Source organism: Camelus bactrianus, chromosome 5 (genome assembly GCF_048773025.1).
Source record: "Camelus bactrianus isolate YW-2024 breed Bactrian camel chromosome 5, ASM4877302v1, whole genome shotgun sequence".
Taxonomy (NCBI): Eukaryota; Metazoa; Chordata; class Mammalia; order Artiodactyla; family Camelidae; genus Camelus; species Camelus bactrianus.
Genome location: NC_133543.1, coordinates 65,151,599 through 65,171,708, shown reverse-complemented (window position 1 = coordinate 65,171,708; position 20,110 = coordinate 65,151,599). Strand labels below are relative to the sequence as shown.

The 20,110-nt window shown below is 32.8% G+C and overlaps 1 protein-coding gene across 4 annotated transcripts in view; it reads left to right on the top strand.

Moving 5' to 3' along the window:
• The window catches only part of TFPI (tissue factor pathway inhibitor), a 54,040-nt gene that overhangs the window by 21,441 nt on the left and 12,489 nt on the right, over window positions 1-20,110 (top strand). For all 4 annotated transcript variants that reach the window (XR_012507086.1, XM_074364009.1, XM_074364011.1 and 1 more), the window contains exons 2-6: window positions 1,408-1,530; window positions 6,858-7,055; window positions 11,095-11,136; window positions 14,350-14,526; window positions 15,205-15,300. Coding sequence is in view for 3 of the 4 variants with exons in the window: in XM_074364009.1 (XP_074220110.1) it covers window positions 1,410-1,530; window positions 6,858-7,055; window positions 11,095-11,136; window positions 14,350-14,526; window positions 15,205-15,300 (634 nt within the window). In the remaining variant the exon portion in view is untranslated. The remainder of the gene's footprint in view (window positions 1-1,407; window positions 1,531-6,857; window positions 7,056-11,094; window positions 11,137-14,349; window positions 14,527-15,204; window positions 15,301-20,110) is intronic.

Here is a 20,110-nt window from a genome sequence, read left to right as displayed (position 1 = left end):
AGCAGTTGGACACTCAAGGATTCAAGCAACTGTGGATCATGTAGTACTGTAGTATTTATATTGAAAAAAATTCATATATGAATGGACCCTGCAGTTCAAACCCATATTGGTCAGGGGTCAACCATTTATATGTATATCTATGCATACATTTAAATACATATATATTTGTGGACTCAAATAGTTTATGATATGATGTAGAAAGTATATAACTGCATGACTAAAATTCAAAAGTGTGTTAACATTTCCAAAGTGTTGTGAGAAAATAGGTTATACATTTCACTAGTGATTTTAATGAAGCTTAAAGCAAAATGACATTTATTACTTTATTATTTATTATAAGGCTACACTTTAATGATGTATATTGCAGCTGTGATCTACTAAACATAATCAGAGAATTCTCTAAATTGTTTTTGATGAAGTATCTGTTCTTGCATTTGTGACTGTTTACTGATAAGATTGCTCTCTCCTTCCTGATTCTGACAGCAGCAGCAGCTGAACGTGCGCATGCCTTCCCTTCTTATTCTCTTCCCTTGCTTTGTAAACAATATACATTTCCTTCTACTGTTGAATATAAAGGATAAATAGCCTTAAAGATAAAATGTATATATGCTTTTCCATTATTTTTCTGCTATGGATCCTTAAATCATTTTAAAACAGAAAGTTTCACTTTCCTACTAAAATGTTTCCTATGGAGTGTAAATGTGTGGGTTTATCACTTAAATCACTGAAATTCTTGAATCAGTTAACTCTCTAAGTTGAGGTAGAAGAACTAGAGTAAAGGACTGGCTGGAATGTTAGACATTTCTTTTTCAACAGTTCGGTTTGCAATCTCAAAGAAAACCTGTTTAGGAAATTAGTTATGAAAACAGAAATACATTTTAAAGGAAACAAAGATGAAAATTTGGAAATGTGTTTCTTTTTAAAACATTGGAGTAAAGGGGGAGAAATTAGAAATTCAAAGTTGTATTAAATAAATAATAGAAAAATGCAAGAAAAATTAAAATATTATTAGTACTGACTCACAAAAAACAACAGCTATGAGAAAGATGTGGCAAATAGAATTGCGTATGAAAATGGCTCTTAATACATACTTAGTCATGTTGATCAGCATTTACCCATGTCTTTCAGTTATTGCCATTTTAATTTGTATTTTGAAGATTGAAATAAGACCTGTGTACTTGGATATTATTAGATATATGCACAGAAAGTAGTGTGTCTACAATATTGAATGCTTCATATACATGTTTTAAATCTGACTCGTGGAATTTGTGGGCAGATATGTATGAGAATACACATTAAATGTCATATAAATTTACATTTGGAACTGTGCACAAGATTCCTACTAGTCTATATATAATCCCACATTAACCCTTTATTTATTAGATATATCTGGGTTCTATATTTCAGAGATGAATTACACAATGAAGAAAGAACAGATTTTTTTGGCTTTTGTATGCCTGCTGCTTAGTTGTGCCTCTGCCCCTCTTACTGCTGTCCCTGAGGAAGATGAAGAACATACAAACAGCACAGGTAAAATCTTAGCATTCATCATTGTAAGCTAGTCATATCTCTCAATTTTAATCCAAATACTTAACATTTTTCTCCGTCTTGTAGGAGAATCAGTTTTTATTGAAGTAACATTTTTCCAAAACTTTGGTCCAAAAACGGTCAATTTAGCAATAAAGATCTCTCTTTTGCAGCCTCTATATTAAATACTGAAGTATCTCTGGAAAATTGCAAGGAGCAAAATGCTGTAGAAACAATGCTCTGTGAATCTTGCTGTTACCCTTTTGCTGGGAAGAGTATGAGAAGGAAAAGGAAAATGCAGACATCTGAGGTTTCAGCCATTCTCTCCTTTTTGCCCTTATTCCCCAAATAAGAACTTTCCAGATAAGTCCAATGTGAGAATCTAGTCAAGCAGGACACCAAGAGATCTAATCCCATAGAGTTCTGCGTCTAAAAATAAATTACAGTTGACCTTTGAGCAGCGCGGGGTTAGGGACACCAAAAATCTGTGTTGTCAAAAATCCATATATAACTTACAGTCAGCCCTCTGTATCCACGATTCCCCTATGCCTGGGGTTCTGCCTGCAGATTCAACCAACTGTGGATCACGTAGTACCATAGTATTTACTAGTGTGTGTAAGTGGACCCACACAGTTCAAACCCATGATGTTCAGGGGTCAACTCGATAACAATAAAACAATAGGACAAGGAGAAGAGCATGTAGTGATTGTTATTATAGATTTATTTCTTTCTTAAAAGTAGTATTTTGTGGCAAATTAGAAAAACATTGATAGAAATCTCAAGCATTGTTAATAATGAGAGACTGAACAAAGTGATAGTTTCTATTTGTATGTATGTTTATGATGTACAAAAAGATTTGCATAAATACATTTTTAGTTCATATCTCTAACAGCTCTTTAAAGTGATTTTGTTCAGTGTACTTCCCTTTGATAAAGATTGTATAAATACATCTTAAGTGCCTGAAACTCTGGCTGGTGCTAGGGAAGAAGTGATGACTGAGACGAGGTTCTCCAGAATCTCTTGGTTTCACAGGGTTTCACAGAGACTGAAGTGTTGACAGATTATCTAGTATAATGTAGTAAATGAATTGATAGAGCCAGGCATAGGGTGCTGCTGTTGATGCAAAGAAGGGGACCCATCAGGCTTGGCAATGGGAAAGTTTGACACAGAGAAGTGGCCAAGTGGTACATGCTGCATCACTTCAGTCTGCACCCAAGAATGAGACATTGGGAACAGATCTGAAGATCTGGACTCACAGCTTGACGTCCACCTGCCCAGGCAGACCCAGCTTACATCTGCCCCGGCCGACCAGTGGACAAGAAGCAAACTTCTCTGGGATCAGAAGGGCCACTCACATCCTACTAATGGGTGAAAATTAGAGGCTTATTGTTATATGCCACCAGAAAAAAAATGTATATTGTTAGGAAAATTTCCTAAAGATGGAACATTACTTGATACAGTAAAAACCATTATGTATCTTTCGAAAACAGAAATTTGGGCACTATGTATGAGATGAGCTCTAATCCCTCACTTGGCTCATTTCTCAAAAGGGTTGGCTAAAGTTCTAATATTTTGGAGGTTAGGTAAAGACGGCATGTGGAGGTTAAAGTAAGTCCCAACAGGGAAAAAGCAGGCAATCTCATCTTGGCAAGCAGGAGGAGGAAAAAAGTCCAAGTGTTCGCAATATTCACCTAGTCTAAGCTCCCTCCCTTAGGCTGAGAAAATGCTTGCCAGTTAATCAGGTTTCTGATGTTGTTGCTGCTGCCATTGTTGAGTCAAGGAACCAGAATTAACTCACCTATAATTAAGCCAGAGTTTAAAATCTCTGGATAAATCCAGACCAAACCCAGCTGGAGAAGGAAAACATTTGATCTTAAAGTTAGACTTGAACACCACTTAGCTGACTGGCTGCACAGTCTTATCTAGTTTTGGTTTCGTGTTTGTTTTTAATTAATCTTGCAATAGCATGATCCTGCATCTGAATCAATTCAATTTTGGAGATACTATTTATCACATTATGCCTAGGTCATGCCATCATTTTATAGAAGGATACCATTTCATTGAAATAATGTATTATCATTTTATTGAAAAACATACAAGATTTTATGGCTTCTCTCACAAGTCAATAGTAGACTTTTTAAAATTAGTTTAACCAGTAGTGAGGATGAAATAAAAGAAATTTCTTGGTAAGACAAAAATGATAAGAAAAAACTAGTGGTGATAAGCTTTAAAAAAAAAAATCCTTTGGCCTAGGAGAGAGATTAGCAGGGAGCATTTAGAGAAAGGCAAGTATCTTTCATAACATTTAGAATCAGATAGATATAAGTTTGCTTGTGTGGTTTGCCACACAGAAGCTTTGCAAAATTAGGTGAGTTTATGTAAACTCTCTGACTCCCAGTATCCTAATCTATAAATAAGTGATATAAATGACTACATCCAAATGGTGGTTGTGTAAACTGCATAAAAGCATGTGGCACTTTTTCTAGCACAGAGAAGGCAGAGCACATATCTGTGTTCTTCCCTTGCAGAGAAATAAAAGCTTTTAGTCAGAGTCAAGTAACATGCAGACTCCTAGATTCCCAAACAAATTCCAGGAGAATAATTTTAACAGTCAAGGACAGGTATGTTCCCAGATATTAACATAAGCCTTCCATCCAACATCCCAGGACAGGGGGAGAGAAGAGTGAGATTGTAATCCTCAGACTATGTGATATAAAAATACAAGCAATTAATTATGAAAATGATTAACTAATAAACTGTAATTCTATTTATGTTGCTTTATCAGATTAAATTCCTGTTACATCACCCAGTATGTGTTTTCCAGTTTTATGGCCTTAGGTAGATTCTTGTCACTGTCAATTCTTTCCTCAGTTTCAAGTCCCAGGAAGTTAACCCCTGACCCCCAAGCTTAAGTATCTCATTATACACTCATGAAGCACCCTGAACTTCTTGAATATTTTCATAAGTGAGTCTTCAGTGTCTGCATGCTCCATGAAGGCGGAGGGGCGGGGGGTTACTGCCACCTAAGTTACTATCATACCTGCCATGACAGCACAGTGCCTGACACGCATGATCAATGCACGGCTGTTAACTTTTGAAAAGGTTTATCCAGAGTAAGGAATGAAAACGAGACAAATGTTCATCCCTTTTGAGTGGAGTGGCATGGCTGTGTTTCCAGTGAGGCCACCTGTTCACTCCCCCCATTCTGGAATGCTGTGCCTGAGTGAGAGGTTGCAAGCTCACTGCACAAAAGAATATTCTAAAATAGAATTCATGTAAGACATACATTAAAATGTGAATGGTAAAGATGAATAATTAGATAATAGCTAATACAAGATATCAATCAAAGTGAATTCTTAGTATTTTCTTTAGGAAATTGCTGTAAAATCATCACCTGCTTTCATCATTGAAACCATTTTTAGTGTTTATAAAGTGAAGTTTAGAAGAAAAATTATTGAGTGGAAATAGTATGATTAAATCTATGTGCTTGACCTAAATGCTAATTTAGGAATCACTGCCACACAGATCTGTAACAATATCGCTCAGTTATTAAGAAGGTGTGAGATATCTGGTATAAAACTGTGGAGGTCAATACTAAAGCCATCACTTATGGTATGAACTGAGCAATTAATTTTTGAAGTGCTATTTTATAATTAGTAAAATTCAGATGGTGATATATAATTCATAAAGTTGTTACAATCATTAAATAATATAATTATAAAAAGTTTGTTGCACATTAGTTACTCAGTAAACGTTAGCTGTTACTGCTGTTAGAACGACAGTGTACTATATTTTGTGTCTGTGATGCACTGTCACCATCTTGTGGCGTAATTACTAATAGCAGGTTGAACTTGAGGCATAGCCTTCATAATACACAAAATGTAAAATAAGGGATTTGGTATGATGATAAGGAATGTCAACTATATGAAGAGTCAAAAGCAGGGCAGTCACCAATGAGAAAGAATCTGATATAAATTATTGATTTATAAGAAACAGTTTTCCCTAACTATATAGTATATGGCAACTCAGGTATTAGGCAAAGCTGTCTGTGTTCTACTGGTGGATATCTCTATTAAAGGTGCCTGTCTGAAGCACTGCTTCAGTAATCTGATGTCTGTAAAAGTTCTAAAGTGACATTAACTTGGGAATCAGGACCATAATTTTATAAGAAGTGCTATAGGAATTTCTGAAATGATAGTATATAGCCATAAGATTCAACATGTCAGAATAGTTTTATTCCTAACTGGTTTCTCAAAAATTGTTCATGTGACTTCTGAGATTCAATTCTATGATCAAATATTTATAGAACTGATAGGTCAAATTTTTGTCAGTCTTAGAAAAATGTATCTAGAGTAGACAAACATAAAGTGCTGATTCAGTGACACATCATGGGCCATCTCTCAGTCAGATGCATCACTTAGCATCCTTAATGCAAAGCTTTCTAGCTGCTCACGACTTTTTAACTACTCAATGTCAGTTATAGAATTCTCAATCTTTAAGTAAGGAAAGAGAATATAAACTGCATTTACAATTATTCATAAATGTACTACTCAGAAAATGCTTCAGTTATTTTTCAGTTCACATTATAATTCAATGATAACTTCAGTGATGAAGGGAAAAACATTTTTTAGGTCATTTTTTGTTTATATGCAGATTTTTATCTATTAAAAATATTGTCATCAATAATCTAAAACCTTATAATATATAGTATGAATTTCTATAGAAAAAGTACTTGTGTATGCAAATTTAAGAAAAATAAATACTTTTTATAATTTACGATATTAACCACCTAAATTTTCATAATTAGGGAGTGGCTTAATATAGTATGATATATACACACACATATATGAATATAAATATACTGTTGCTTTTTTTTATGAGGGTTGTGGTCATGTCCAATCCCTGATCTGTTGCTTTTAAAGAGTTATTCTATATGTAAAAATATGACACAACTGTGTGTTAGGGAGATGTCTTTTCTTATGTGTAACGTCAACATATCATCTTACAACTACTACTCAGTTCCATGTTGGTCAACTGGTACAAGCTTAAGCAATTTCTTTAACAAGGGTCTAAAAAAATATTCGATAAATGAATAATCAATTACTATTAAAGTTTAATAAGGTTGATAAGACCTCTCATTTAATAAATTTATATACTTTATCTACCTCTGCTAACTTTTCATAGTTTCTTTTATCACTAGCCTGTTTTATTATTGTTGTATTTTTCCTTAAAATTAAGATGTATTAAAAAGGAAATAACATTATCACAGTGTTGTTATGTTATTCTTTTATTTTGGGGTTGTATGTTATTCTTTTATTTTTACCTTGTAGATGCTGAGTTGCCACCTTTGAAACTTGTACATTCATTTTGTGCATTGAAAGCAGATGATGGTCCATGTAAAGCAATGATGAAGAGGTTTTTTTTCAATATTCACACTCAACAGTGTGAAGAATTTGTATATGGAGGATGTGAAGGAAACCAGAATCGATTTGAAAGTCTGGAGGAATGCAAAGAAAAATGTACAAGAGGTAGGTTTCTAGAGACATTTATCACTCAGGAGCATTTAGGGTTATTAGATCTAATCATATATTAGATAATTTTAGAAAAAAAGTTAGAACTATTTTAACATTCCAATGAATCATTATAAAATATATTAAGCTTATTGTCCTATACTCTTCTATATAATAAAGAGGGAAAAAAATCCTTAAGTTCTCAGAACAGGTTTTATATCTCAGACAAATCAAGTGTAATTCAGCCTTCATGGGCAGCTATGAGTTGGTAACAAAGAAATTATTATTCATCATGACTTAGACTTTCCTTTATGAATACAATGATCTCATAGCTGTCTGCTGCCAAGATAATAAACCTGATAATCAATTCTGAGGCTCTCAATAGCTACTAATTAGAATATTGTAGAAATTTATATAAGAAAATTAAATCATTTTCTTTGGAACCTTGGAATAATGGAGAAAAGAAAATTTCATCCCTACTAACTTGTGAAGACCTTACTGAACCCAACTTTTCTCTTCATATTTCTGCAAAGTTATAAAGTTTAAAAGCATATCACATTATATTGTTATCAACCTTTATTGAACACTCTTATTCTCTTTTAATCATATTAAAACAACATTTTTTAGAAAACTTTACAAATTACAATATTTTATATGTTTTCCTCTCTTCAGACTGAGATGAATTCCAAAAATTACTGGTCAAAATTTTGATCGTTTTTATCTTATTCTTATTTTTCTGAATTGTGAGCTACTTGAGGGATAGAAGAACCCGAATTGTTTTTATTTCTCCAGTTTCTAGCCCCAGATTTTCCCACTGTATGTTTTTAGAGCCAGGTGAATTGAACTGTAGGGTTATAGAGATGGTATCTTTAGTTAACACTGGTGTCTGTTTTTTTGCAAAGCGGGCATTTCTGTATTCTCACTCTCATAATACTTTCCTAAACAGCTTTTTTAAAATGGTCTTGGCATCATAATGCTGTTGGCCTGTGGGAAAATCTCAATGTGGTAAAAAGAGAACTTATCTCCTCTGTGACTCTGTGAGATGCTTTGTTGTATACTCTAGAGGTGACAGAAAGGAAGTGATGTGAATATATTTCTTTATCTCAGAGCAATTATTTCCCTATTTCCGCTCCACAGATGTGCTAGAAATGTTAGTAACACAGATTAAGCAGTTCAGTCATTCTCTGTGGTACCTTTGGTTTTTCTGATTGCCTGTTCATTTTCAATTCATCACAGATTTCTATACCCTGTTCTCTTTTGTACCAGGCCAAGTATACTTCTGTGTTGAACTATCACTCAGGTTCAGCACCTTGGCTAGAGGCCTGGTTGCCTCATTCTTTGTCATCTTCACTTTTTTCAGGTAGCAGCCTGCTTATTTTAATCAACTGGCCTCTCCTCTGAAATACATACCTATTTTGTTTTTACAATTCACAATTCTGTTATTTCACTATTGTGAAAAGTTACCCTTTTCCTTAGAAATTAATCAAATATAATCATTTTGTTCTTCAGTGAATCCCCAGCTATAATGTCTTCTCAAACATCATTACTGCCTACCACAAATATATGACTTTTGACCCCATCTCAACTTTCTCTCTTTAAAAGCCATTTAATATCATTTTTGAATATATAAGTATTTTATGTAGTAAGCAACCATTAAGAATATAGCTGACATATAGAAAAAGAATTACTAAGCTTTTAAAAAATCATCTAAGGAGAAAATTCTGTCTTCAGCTGTGATGGAGTAACTGGAACTGAACTTTCTCTCCAGAAAGTTGGACAAAATATATGAGTCATCTTTTACAGACATTGATTAAAAGGCAGTACAGGGTTGTGATTTCTGAGAGAAGAGAAACATGTGAGGTGAGCCCTCCAATCTCCTCTACATTCTGCATGAAGGTACTTCTTGACTACAGTTAAAGGAGGGAAATCCAAGCACAGCACGGTCGTCTCCCTGGTGGAGGATATAGAAATTGGAGACTGGTAGACTGAGGTGGCTGGGTTTTGAGGGACAATATGTGAGAGAGAATGGGCATAGGTAGAGAAAAAGGTAAAAAAATCTGGATAAGGGTCCCTTTGAGTTTGTCACTGAATGATAAAATTGCATACATTTGTTGAAATTCTGTGAGTTTGAGAAAATTATTAAAGGGATATGTAAGTGGAACAATTCCCAAAGTTCCCAAATGACTAAGAGAAATTTTGCATTTAATTTAGTACTAGGACTAAGTTAGACCTAGAGTAAAAGTTCCTTTAGGCTTGCCATAGTGAAGCTCAAAACAAAACTTAAACATTCCAGATGATCCATATGTAACTTACTACCTGCCAAAAGGCACTTTGACATTCTTTAAAAGAAGACAATACAGAATGGCCATCATCCAGAAGTCCAAGAACGATAAATGCTAGAGAGAGTGTAGAGAAAAGGGAACCCTCCTACAGAGGGAGAATGTAGTTTGGTACAGCCATTATGGAAAACAGTATGGAGATTTCTCAAAAAACTGAAAATAGACTTACCATATGATCCAGCAATCCCATTTCTGGGTATGTATCCAGAGGGAACTCTTTTAAGTCGAAAAGACACATGTACCCCAATGTTCATAGCAGTACTATATACAATAGCCAAGACATGGAAGCAACCTAAATGTCCGTCAACAGATGACTGGCTAAAGAAGTTGTGATATATTTATACAATGGAATACTACTTTGCCATTAAAAAATAAAATAATGCCATTTGCAGCAATATGGATGGACCTAGAGATCATCTTTCTAAGTGAAGTAAGCCAGAAAAAGAAAGAAAAATACTGTATGATATCACTCATGTGTGGTATGTTAAAAAAAAAAAAGTGAGGGGGTACACTATGAACTCATCTACAAAACAGAAACAGACTTGCAGACTTAGTAAACAATCTTATGGTTACTGGGTAAAAGGAGTGGGAGGGAATAAATTTGGGAGTTTGAGATTTACAAATGTTAGTCACTATATATAAAAATAGATTTTTTTTAAGTTTCCCTTTTTTTTAAGTTGCAATTGGGGGTTATTAATTTTTAAAAATCAGGTTTTTTTAACATTTAAAATACAATTAGAATTATACACATCCATATATATATACATCTTTTTTATTTAAAAAGACTATAGATAGACTAAAACATGGTAAAACTCAAAAAGGAGATGAATCCCATCACCTTATCTTTTATAAACATTCTACTCTCCAAAGAATAACTGCAGATCACTGGCTGAAAGGAGCATTTAAGCCAATTCATATTCTCCCCTCTCTGCCTCCCTGTCTGTCTCTCTGGCCATATAACTAATAATAAGCTGCCTTGACCAAAGCTTTTGTCAATAACACAAATGATTATACAACAAAACAAATATCAGTTTCCTAATGTTTATATGAATAAATGAAAACTTTACATATTATATCAATTTGAATTTCATTATCTATCATTTACATTAGAACTTAAAATCCATACTTGAAATACAGTAGGTCAAAGGTAAGTAGCATTCCAGTTCTTGAGTGAAGTTAAGTTCCAGTAGTCCTATGAGATTAAGCCAAAAAATACATCATAGATACCTTTTGCATGATTTCTCCTCTGTACCTGGAAATAATAATGAAACTTATAACTGAATTGAGATAATGAGGCAGAGGAAGGAATCAGGAAAGAAGATAATTCTGGTTACTCTCACTCCTACTCTCATCCCTCTATAGAAATGATCTTTTTTATAGACAAAGTAGACTGTTTGAATTACTTTAATATTTCACATTATTTTAATAAATATTTTAATCTTAAATATTTTGAATAGCAAACTTAGTTTATCATGAATTATTATTTTTATAAAAGTTCTAACATAGTTTTTGTACATTATAATATTAAAATATAGATACCATGGTTATAATAATTTAAATAATTTAATCTTTAGAGAAAATAAAAAGAAATTTATTGACATTCTGTATAAGAATAATTTTAATAATAATAAATATATCATACTAGTTTGTTAAATTGGATTCATAACATTGTATTATAAATTGTAGTGCTTGATACACATATATTGTTATTCTTGCAGATTATCCAAAGAAGATTAGGACAAAGACAATACTGCAAAAAGGTGAACATTCATTTGTGTGCTAATTAGCAGCATTTACATAAAGCACTTGGAATTTCAGTTCTTAGTTTTCTCTGATAGAGGATTCATCATAAATCCATGTGATCTTTAAAATGCTGTTTTGTTTTAGTGAACATAAGGAAAAGTTAGAAATAATATACATGATATTTGGTAAGGAGGACTTCAAACATTATATTTCCTCATTCTAAAGCAGCATGATGTTTAATTAGATGAGTAACAATCGAGAGCCATGCACATGCTATTTTAACATCTCCCAAATATTTAGATGTTGCTGTTCTTACTTTAGTTCTCAGATCTCTAATCTCTTGATAATCTCAGCACTGTGTGGCTTTAGTAAAGTTTATTCAATATTCCCCTCAATGGATATATGTCATTGAATTGTCAACAGTCTATATGCAAAAGTAGGTGGAGATATTTAATGATAAATAATTGCTTGTCACCAGTATTTAGTGCATGCTAGCATATTTTTTATTTTGTGATTTAAACTATTTTATTTATAGTTTTTAACTAAAAGAATTACTTTTGGTGAATATATTGTATCAGCACAAAGCTGTTACAAGAGATCAAAAAAGACACATTCCTTTTAATAAGGGTCTAGAAACTGATGTGGCCCAATTACCGTTTACAGCATTTCGTTTGGATGAGAAAATACTGAAAAAGATCAAAGTACTTAACTTAGGACATGAAAGAGCTACACAATTCAAAGTGAACTTTAATTTTACTGACATTGATTTAATTATGTGAAAAAGAGTTGAAAAATGCTGTGATTTACTGATAAGCTTAAGACTAATATACTGGCCGGAATTTCAATCAAAATTTATAACATAAATTCAGCAGCAAGGTTTGTACAAACAACATAAGTGAATGTATTTATTTACAAGTTTAAAAGTAACTTTCTATAAATATTGAATTAATTTTAACAAAAGTGTTCAATACTTCAATTAAATGAAGTTCTCATTCTGTAATATCAAAGAATACAGTGTATTTATAAATAGGAGGTTTTGTCCACAAGTAAAAACAGTAATGTTCAACATTTAAAATGTTGGGATATTTTTTCAAACATGTAGAATTAGGAAAAAATTATATGCAGGGAAAATCTACTAGAAAATTATGCCATATAGTTTGTATTTAATGATTCAGATTTCAGTCCTTCTTAGTTCATGAAAGTGAGAGAATAAAGCTATCAATTCTATTCACATGTGTGAAAAATATTCAGATGCTAAAACCGTTCCATAGTAAAGGCCTCTAAGCATATTGACTGGAAGTTAACTTTGTGATGTGCTTCCTAGCATCAGAATCAGAACATGATAAAGACAGCAAAGATTCTTTACAACTCCTTTGGAAGAAAGTTCTGTTTAAGACAACTGCCAAGTATATAGCCTCAAACAAAAGTTAATAGTAAAAATCACGTGTCTTGTGGAAGTTGGTTTATAGCTTAAAGTCTGCATTCTGTGTCTTAACTGAGCATTAATTTAGAGCAAGAATTGTGTGTGCAGATTCAATACAAATGTTACTTTATTTATCCGAAGAATATTGAGTATGAATTTCTTAATTTGTAACCATAAGGGTTTTAAACTGTAGGCATAAGCAGAATCATTTTACAAGTGAGCAATTTCAACTCCCAAAATAAATTTATGTCCTAGAATGGGGCCTTATATTAAACAGCAACTTCTAGTTGTATAATTCCTTAATTATATTTTCAGCATAATTTGTTACTGTTTCCTGTTTGTTATATGCAATATTTATACCTACTCCCTTTTGTTAAACATAGAATTCTTATATTACCTGTTAGTATGATTTAAAATGTCATAGGAAGTACATACTAAGACCAAAACAAATCAAATTAGTAATAGAATATAGTTTTCTCTTTCTCATAATATAGTATTATAAAAATTTTAAAAAGTGGGTTTTTTCCTTGTCTCACATGTTAAACTTAACCACAAATTGTTACTATGGGAATAATAGTAAATTCACCTTGAGAAACAAGAGGTAGTAAACAATAAACAAAATAACTTTCTAATTGGTAATTTGAAAAGTTCTAGAAAATAGATATTTTACACTATATTAAAATAGCATGTTTTATTTAATAAGGCAATTTTTTCACAGGGGATTGATTTTTCTGCAGATCTGCAACTGTTGAAGAAATCATTAACATTATTAAATACCTGCTCTTTTTATAGTAAAATACTTGTGAATATTGCTTCCCTGAGATAGATGCAAGATGCTTTAAAATGTGAAAGGATACTACGGTTTATTTTTGCTGCTATGGTAATACATAGTTGCAGGGGGAAATTGGGGAGATTGCAGCTTTGCCCTAAAAATTTCAAGCCCAATATGTCTTGCAATCCTAATAACTTAAAGAGTAATTTAATGCTCTTCTTTACAAAGTAAGCATGTAAACAAGGCTTGTAATGTAGATCACAGTGGCACTTTTGCGACAGCTGTGTTTAGAGCCTGGTTTGGAGCACTATCAAAGAATGGGTATTAAACTTTTTCAAAAGCCTCGCCAATCCCTGAGCATGTATTTCCTTTCTGCCTCTGCACTGTTGGAGTCATTCCAATGCCTGGAAGAAGAAAACTAAGAGACACAGAGGTGGAGGATGTCATACCTAATACAGATATTAATTTTGGCAAAAGAATTCAGGAACTTCTAAGTATAGCCATGAAAGCTTCCATACCCTTCAAAGCTGCTTCTGCACTAAAAAATATTGAAACTATTTTTAGTGAAGAACACATTACACTCATTGTGTAATGGAACTGCACACCTGAAAAATATGAAATATTTGTAGATCTTTCCTAAATGACAATGTACATAATCTTAATAAAAATAATTACACCAAAATTTTGCACTTCCAAACCAAGGGTAAATAATCCAATATCTTTTATTCTCTCAATTCATTAAAGAGTTGATAGTTAAAGCCCAATTAATTTATTATGAAAAATTTAGAACTTGAAATTCCAATAGACACAATGTATGACAATAGTTACATCTTCCTTATTCTAAATGTCACAGTAGATATAGTAATATTAGTATTATATAGCTGTGGGTAAAGTTATATTTTTATCATTTATCTTTAAATTTCATATTTACTCCTTAAATAACTTCAACTTAACCAGTTAATTATATGTTTAATTAACATAAATAAATTATTCACAAAAAGGAATATTGCTTTTTGACATTTTTATCATTTCTAGAAAAGCCAGATTTCTGCTTTTTGGAAGAAGATGCTGGAATCTGTCGAGGTTATATTACTAGGTATTTTTATAACAATCAGTCAAAGCAGTGTGAACGCTTCAAATATGGCGGGTGCCTCGGCAATTTAAACAACTTTGAATCACTGGAAGAATGCAAGAACACCTGCGGGGATGAATGTATGTTTATTCTCATCTTATTTTACTTTATTTTGTAGGTGTCCTTTTAAAAATAAGGCATCTTAGAGGATGTTCAGGTTTACCCAGATTTTGTTTCAGCCATGCAAATGAGCTATTTGTATTCACTCTAAAGCTGACAGAAGTTAGTCACTATGTTAATTATTTTTAAGAAACAGAGAATTAAGAAATTTATAGCAGAAATTATTTCCATAGGCTTGATTGTTTTTTAGGTTACATTATGTAATTTTCCTTCCTAAGAATACTGTGGTACAATTTAGGCACAAGAGTAGGACTGCTGAAATTCCTTAGGGTTATTACAATTTGAGGGCAAATTGTTCTGTGGAACCTACCATCTAAAATCAGTCAGTTTTATCTGACCATAAATTTAATTTAAGGAGTGACTTTGACATTAACTGTTACCTTTTTTTTTTTAAACCAAGAACCACAAAGTAATTCATGGAAACATTGTCTTATAAGATATATATATATAAAATTTATATACATACATACACATATATATGTATTTAAGGATGCACTGTTCACTAATTTAACATAGCAACATGAATAAAGTTTCTAGACATCTACTTTTCTTAACACAACTTCTGTGCTTTGCTTTATGTGTGCAATTATGAGTTTGTGACAGTGTCTTGTATTTTAATTGGCTGTATTTTGTCCCAGTGAATGATTTCCAGGTGAATGATTATAGAACCCCGCTTGATGCTGTGAATAATGATTCCTTGACTCCTCAGCCTACCAAAGCATCCAGCTTCTTCGGTAAGCCCATTTTATTTTAATTGTTGCCAGGAAAACATTATCATAGTAACAGTAGAAGTAGAACGTGTATTAGAGCTATGCTTTCTAAAAAATTATACCTCTTCTGTTATATAATAATAGGTGTGTTGAAATACTGAGATTCAAAATTGCTTAAGACCTTTAATCCCATAAAAGTGATAATGTTCCTCATCTATTTTAAAGTATGTTGTGAAGTATGCTTTTATTACATATCACATGAAAACTTTTATATGATGTTTAACTCTATGCCAAACTTATCCTGTAAAATAACGCCAGGAATTATCAGCCTCAATGTCTAATGGTAAATCATTGTTAACGGCAGCACTGTGTCAAAGGCAGTATAAAATGCTCTTAAATTGAGCACAGCATTGGGCAACGTCTCTGGTGTTAGTCACAGGACTTATTAGGAATTTGTTGACTAACCATCTGAGAGGTTGTGTCACTCTGAGGGCATTTTCTTTTGGATGTATGCAGAACTCTTGTCTGGATACTACCCTGTCAACATATTTATCGAATTTGAACAAACATGCATTAAATATGCCCAAAAAATGCAGAGCTGTGAAAATACTGGAAAACATAACCAGATACCACAAATATCTCTGCAGTTAGAAACAACCTAAAAAGCTGAAAGTTATTGGGATAAATGCAAGGTCCTTTCTAAATTTAAAAAAATCACACATGCTCATTCAGAAATTGGGGATTTTGCTTAGAAGTTAGTGTAAAAGTGTTCAATGTAAAGTTGGCATGAATTGAAAGAGTTCTGTGGCTATTAAAATTACAGCCTTAGGGTAAAAACGGACATAGTGTCCAGGAGAAGGGTTCTCCACCCTGTCCCTGTATCAGAATCAGATGGATTTCGGAATCAGAATGTCTTTAAGCAACTCTCTTTACAACAAACAAGCAAACAAAGCAAGCAGGCAAACAGAAAGCAAACAAAATTTCTACCCAGATGGATTTAAAGCACTGCAAATGTTGACTGTGGTTTTTCTAGAATGAGGAATATAGTCCCATATTGATCTGGTGGAACTTGCTTCAGCCCTGAATGCAGTATCTTAGAGGTCACAAAGAGAACTGGAAACATGTTTCCAGAAGGACTGGAAAGTGTAAGGGGACGTGAGATCTAAGAGGGAACATTATACATGCTCTCAGTACCTGAAACACTATCTGTGAAAGGAGAATTACATTTTGTACATACCTCATTCTCAGTCCTCTCCATTTCAATCTTCCCTGTCCACATCCCTTTCCCTCCCTGCACCCCGTTCCTTACCTCCCTTAACCCAGCCTAAGAATCAGGGTGAATGCATGATATTTAAAGCACAAATTTCTTTCTGTAAAGTGTTTATTTTTAATGTGAGGTTCTGCGTACATCAAAAATTAATGGATGCCTCAGGGATTAAATAAGCTGTAGGCTTTCAAGCAGTGTTCCAATAGCACTTGAGATGTCATAGAGGTTATGCAAAATTTCAGAGGACTTGGACAATATGATACAGTCAGCATGCCTTCAAGTCCTTAGATTCTAAGCTGTGAATTCAGTGCCAGATGAATTTAAGTCTAATTTTTAAATGCTACTTGGTTTGTAAAAATGATAATAAGTATTTTTGTAGTTCTGATTTTTTTTAATCTATGAAATTAAGTAATTCCATTGCATTGTTTCTTTGCATTCCCCCACCCCTTGTCTTTCAGTAACATTTTGTTTAATCCAGTTACATATCACATGTTGAAAAGCATGCTAAATCTTATGGCTTGGAAAGATGTGAAAGTTTAGAATAACAAATCTATTAATGAATTTAAAGATACATGTGATACAATATATCTACAAATAAATGTATAAAATCAGTTTTCAATATGTTTCAATATTTTTTGTTTGGGTTATTTTACTAGTTAAAATAGATACCTTCAGTCATTTACCATTAAAATGAGTAGAGTAGGTTAGGGGATGATTTTGCCTTAAAGTTTTATGAAGTATAAGAAGCATGATTTTTGGCAGGCACACCACCAAAATAGAAAGGGGAGAGGGATAAAGAACATAAGAGGAGAAAATAAATGAGTTTTAAATACTGTCTAATAAATGTCCTCTAATTTTTTATGTAGATGAACGCTAAAATGTATAATAGACAAAGTAATGGTGACATGAGCAAACTATTAACTAAAGAAGCAAATTCACAATATAAATTTAAAAGAAAACAATATTAAGAGAATTTTTATTTAAAATAATAGGCATTTAAGGGAAAATTCTTTCATAGCAACTGCATTTAAAATTAGGGCAAATGGTCTCCTTTGTCTACAGAACTATTTTATTTTTTGTTGTATACATTTGCTTCAAAATCTAAATTTCTCCAGCCATTTGATCTCTCTTCCTCTTTTTCTGGGAGCATTCTCTTCTTATTTTTTGTTTTGTAACATTCCTAATTTAAAACATGAAACAATGTCACAGTAACTTCTGTGAGAAGTTTGATGTGAAGGGCGACTTAACATGTAAAGTGTGACAGTGAAGCTTTGCCTCCACTCTTCCTAAGACCTACATGATCCCATGTCTGACCCATCCAAGATGCAGAAGATGGGAATGCAGCTGTCCCACTCCATCATCTAAGACCTAGGTGATCCCTTCTTCATCCCATCCAAGTGGCAGACTGTAGGAAGGCAATTGTGCCTCCATTCTTCCTAGACCTAGATTGTCCCTCCCCCATTCCACCAAAATCTTTGCTGAGGTCTATGAAGATACTCAACGTTCTAGCTCAAAAAGAATTACATCTGTCACTGCTTGCAATTATTATTAATACATTTTATAATAATTTAAGAAATTATTATATATATGTCTATGTATAACCTTGATGTTCAAGGTTTTAGCAAATGTGTGAGGCTCCTTGTGGATATTCGTTTCTTTTGGAAAAATGTAAATCCTTTAAGGGTTTTGATTCAGTGTACAGGAATAATAACATGCCCCACAACACAAATAGAATAGCATTCATTTAAAATTCTTTCCATTAAAAACAATCCTCAGGTATTTGAATATTCCAAAAATATAGCTAGATTATGCCATTGTTATTAAGTGAAATGTTTGTAAATATAACTTTAATGTTTCTCCTTATGATGATATTAAAAAAACATTTGAGAAGTTTTGTTCAATGTTACCATAAAATTATTTGGTAATTTTTTTAATTGCTATTTATTCTTAACCATAATACTGCCAATTAGCTTGAGAATATATTTTTTCCAATGAACCCTCTTGACTCAAGATATTTGAATGCTCAGTAAGCACAACTGAGGTTTAATTTTCCCCTTTTATTCCATATTTCAGTATTAACAGTTAATAATTCCATACTTCAATATTAATACATAGGCAAAGACTGAAACTTACTCTTCCTTAAAGAGATTTTTACGAATGTTTTGTAAGCATGCCACTGTGCACAAGTGAGAGCGAATGATTTGAATTTGATTTATCATGCTGAAATATGAAGATGTCCATGTAGTTACAATAAATGTTTGTTCTCAATAAACCTGGGAGAGAAATACTTCTAATGTAGTATCTCTAAATGTGTGCAGTTCTGTGTATGATCTTCAGAATGAAAGATTAGCACAACTGCTCCTTCTTGACTTCCCTGCTGTGATTGGCACTGTTACATAGAAGATAAGAGAAATAACTCTGAGCCTGAAGACCAGGGCTCAAATCCCATTTCTTTCACTTACTGGCTGTGCAGCCTTAAGATACTTCTTAATCTCTCTGAACCTTCTTCTTCCAACTGCAAAATGAAGGTAATGAAAATATAGTACTTACCTTATAGGTTTTCTTGTGAAGTGAAATCAGTCAATATACATAGTGCACTTAAAATACTCCCTGATACCTATTCAGTGCTATATAAGTGTAACTTATCATTGTTATCCATGTAGTTCTGAGCAATACAAGTCTTAGTTCCAGGCCTTAGTTTCTCATTTATAAAACAACTCTGTAAACTCCCATTTTCAGGAAAAGGTGATATTTCAGCCACTTATAAAACCTCTAATTATTCAGATAAGTGCTTCAGTACATCTACTATAATAAAATTACAATTAACCTTTAAAAGAGAATTCACAATAGAACTGAATTAATACATATGGGGAAACAAACAGTTCAAATGTGTTTACTGGAAAGAAGTTGAGAATATTGGCAAGCAGAAGTATCATGAGGCTTTGAAACCAAAAGAATTTTATTTGTATAATTTTTCTTTATCATTTCCAATATTTCCAGCTATCCACATTTTCAGACTTCTGCCACCATTTTCCCAATTATTTCAGCATGAGCATTTGTTAATCACTTTTGATCACTTCTCTCCTAGTCAGTTGTTAAATTCTATTGCCTTTTCTGATGAAATGTCCATTTTCGTCTTCTCCATTTTCAGTACTGCCTGTTCTATTCAGACTATCGATCCTTTGTGTTTAGATTACCTCAGCTATCATATGTCATCCAAACTGGAATGCTAATGAAAATGAAAGGAGGATGCTATAAAAATTATGTATTTATTAAAATATATATGTATGGGCAGAATATTGGGTTTGTTACTTTGGTGGATAAATAAATAATTTTATTTTTTAAGTATTTCAATTTTTTAAAAACTCATATATGTTGGAACATGATACACTAAAAACTAAGCATGAACTGATAGTAGTTCAGGCAAACCAGGCAGTATAGACATTGGTTAGGTAGACAGGGAAGGATAAACAGATAGATAGCACCAAGATCAGCTATAACTTAGATATACTATATACATATATTATTAAAATAGTTGTATGTCAGGCATAAGTCAGGTAAGCCATT